Raw genomic sequence first — 3,354 nt, 5'->3', positions numbered from 1 at the left:
TTGCCAGTACCGCCTGACTGGCCTTCGTAGGATTTTCGAGTGAGATCGTTGCCAGTGCCCCTGGACTGGCTCTTGTGCGGGTGGCACATAAAATACACCATTTTGAGTGTGGCCGTTGCCAGTACCGCCTGATTGGCCTTCGTGCGGGTGACACGTAAAAGCACCCACTACACTCTCTGAGTGGTTGGCGTTAGGAAGGGCATCCAGCTGTAGAAACTCTGCCAAATCAGATTGGAGCCTGGTGTAGCCATCTGGTTTCACCAGTCCTCAGTCAAATCGTCCAACCCATGCTAGCATGGAAAGCAGACGTTAAACGCTGATGATGATGAATTTTCTATCTTTGTAGATGTTAATATAATTCCTTTTCTTTTTGTTTTCATTCAAGTTTTCAAGAATGGATGCCAGTTCAAGTGACGGCGCCGGTGATGCTTCTGTCCTAACAGAATCTTTTATTCCTGGAAATAGCCAATATGGCGACGGTAAGGATCTTTCTCTCTCTCTCTCTCTCTTATCACAGGGAACCTGTACATTATTGCTTAACCTGTTAGAAATACCAGCTTTATCTGCTTGAAAACTGAGGACTTCAATGGCTATCATAGCCCTAGATATTCAGTTCCATTACCTTCAAGTGTTGTGCACCAAAGCTTGTTCCTATGCTCACAGGACTTTTTAATCTATTGCTAACCCTGATGTTTGCAAGAACATTTCTCTTTAGACTGGTCTAATATAGGAGGAAATGAGATCACTTCCTCCTATATTAGACCAGTCTTTTATCTCACTTCCTCCTCAATTAGACCAGTCTTTATTTCACTTCCTTCTAACCAGACCTTTATTTCACTTCCTTCTATATTAGACCATCTTTTATCTCACTTCCTCCTTAATTAGACCAGTCTTTATTTCACTTCCTTCTAACCAGTCTTTATTTCACTTCCTTCTAACCAGTCTTTATTTCACTTCCTTCTATATTAGACCATCTTTTATCTCACTTCCTCCTCAATTAGACCAGCCCTTTATCTCACTTCCTCCTATTTCAGACCAGTCTTTTTATCTCATTTTTTTTCTTACATCAGAATTCAATCATCATTTAACCCTTTGGTGTTTAAACCAGCCATAATCGGCCCAAATATTCTCCATGCTTTCTATTCAAACTGGCCATATCTAGCCTCTCACACCTGACCTACATTGTCATTCTAAATATAAACAATCACATCATTGAAACCTCAAAGCTATAACATAATGCATGATTAATTCAAAACAATTTGAGTGAAAAAGTATTATATTTAACAGAGTAATCTGAACACTAAAGGGTTAAAGGAGAGAAATGGTTTTAATTTAACTATCAACTTTTGTAATCTCCGTCCCTCTCTCTCGCTCTCTCTCTCTCTCCTTCTTTCATTCATTTCATTCCTAATTTTCTCATTCCCTCTCTCATTCATTAAGTCTCTTTCACTATCACTGTATCTCCTTCATTTTCTCTCTTGTTCTATATCCTCCTCCTCTTTCTCTTTATCATGCTATCCCTAACTTCCTTTCTCCCTCTCACATTGAGTCTGTTTCTTTCTCATATCTCTTAAATATCTGCTGTTGTCCACCTTCCAGATGATGAGGGAATGGTATCGTCAGGAGAAGGTGAAGGCGATTTCCGTATGGACGAACCTCTACGAGAACAGGTAGTCATTTATTTTGTTGTTCAATCAATTCTTGGCTGACGTTAGTTTTCTATGTATCTACCATATCTTATATACTTGTCACTGGCATATATATTTCTTTATTGCCCGCAAGGGGATAAACATAGAGGGGACAAACAAGGACAGACGAAGGGATTAAGTCGATTACATCAACCCCAGTGCATAACTGGTACTTATTTAATCGACCCTGAAAGGATGAAAGGCAATTTGAACTCAGAGCGTAACGGCAGACGAAATACCACATGGTTGCGGGTTCAGTCCCACTGCGTGGCATCTTGGGCAAGTGTCTTCTACTATAGCCTCGGGCCGGCCAAAGCCTTGTGAGTGGATTTGGTAGACGAAAACTGAAAGAAGTCCATCGTATATATATATATATATATATATATATATATATATATATATATATATATATATATATAGATATATATATACACATATATATGTGTGTGTTTGTCCCCTTAGCATTGCTTGTCAACCGATGCTGGTGTGTTTACGTCCCCGTCATTTAGCAGTTCGGCAAAAGGGACTGATAGAATAAGTACTAGGCTTACAAAGAATAAGTCCCAGGTCGATTTGCTCGACTAAAGGCGGTGCTCCAGCATGGCCGCAGTCAAATGACTGAAACAAGTAAAAGAGACTGGATTAGAAAAAATATTTATGATGGTTTTGATATTATGATGAGATCAGCTGATTCTGCCCAGGTTACTGATCTTGTAGGGATATACATTCTGTTTTATTTAGGTAGGGAATTTCCAAAAGAATCATCACACTTTCTCGTGGTTACTTCTTTTTCAGGACCGCTTCCTTCCAATTGCTAATGTTGCCAGAATCATGAAAAAATCAATTCCAAGAACCGGTAAAGTAAGTAAAAATATTAATTCCAGGCCAATGTCTGCAATTAAGTTGTCAATGTAAATGTCACGATGTTTTCCTCTTCTTACATCACCATTAAGTCAGTTCCATTAGGCTGATTTGGATGCTTCTACTTTGGTGTGGTGCACACAGTGACCAGATAATCACAGCCATCTTCGCCTGATCTTCTCGCAAACTTTCAGCAGGTCTCCTTAAAGGCATTTGTTTGTTATATCTTGCTGCCATTTGTAGCATCTGTTTAGCCTGTTTGATAATTTCTTTGTCAGTGTCCATATTTCACTGTGTCCATTAGCACTGAACAGTTTGATTTTGATTTGCCCAAGCAATTTGGAGTTCCAGATCTTTTTTAGTTTGTGACAGGATATCCATGCTTGTGTCTCCCTGGTCTTGATACAGCACTCGTATCTAATGAAGTAGATCAAGCACAAAGCTACTCAGCAAAGTCATCAACAACATCATCGTTTAATATCCGTTTTCCATGTCGGACGGTTTGACTGAGGTCTGGCAAGCCAGGAGGCCGCACCAGGCTCCAATCTGATCTGGCAATGTTTCTACGGCTGGATGCCCTTCCTAACACCAACTACTCCAAGAATGCAGAGGGTGCTTTTTACGTGCCACCAGCGTGGGAGCCAGTCAGGCGGCACTGGCATCGGCTATGTTTGGATGGTGCTTTTTACGTGCCACTGGCACAGGAACCAGTCAGGGTGGTAGGGCTGGCATTGACCATGTTCGGAGGGTACTTTTTACATGCCACCGGCACTGGGAACCAGTCAGACAGCTCTGGCAGCGACCC

General features: G+C 41.0%; 1 protein-coding gene across 1 annotated transcript in view; it reads left to right on the top strand.

Moving 5' to 3' along the window:
- The window catches only part of LOC106871515 (nuclear transcription factor Y subunit beta), a 10,325-nt gene that overhangs the window by 3,564 nt on the left and 3,407 nt on the right, over positions 1 to 3,354 (top strand). Inside the window, exons 2-4 of the mRNA XM_014918014.2 lie at positions 386 to 479; positions 1,600 to 1,670; positions 2,484 to 2,549. Coding sequence (XP_014773500.1) covers positions 395 to 479; positions 1,600 to 1,670; positions 2,484 to 2,549 — 222 coding nt within the window. The 5' untranslated portion in view covers positions 386 to 394. The remainder of the gene's footprint in view (positions 1 to 385; positions 480 to 1,599; positions 1,671 to 2,483; positions 2,550 to 3,354) is intronic.

Source organism: Octopus bimaculoides, chromosome 30 (genome assembly GCF_001194135.2).
Source record: "Octopus bimaculoides isolate UCB-OBI-ISO-001 chromosome 30, ASM119413v2, whole genome shotgun sequence".
NCBI lineage: Eukaryota > Metazoa > Mollusca > Cephalopoda > Octopoda > Octopodidae > Octopus > Octopus bimaculoides.
Note: the sequence above shows the minus strand (reverse complement) of the source record. Positions and strands in the feature narration are given on the sequence as shown.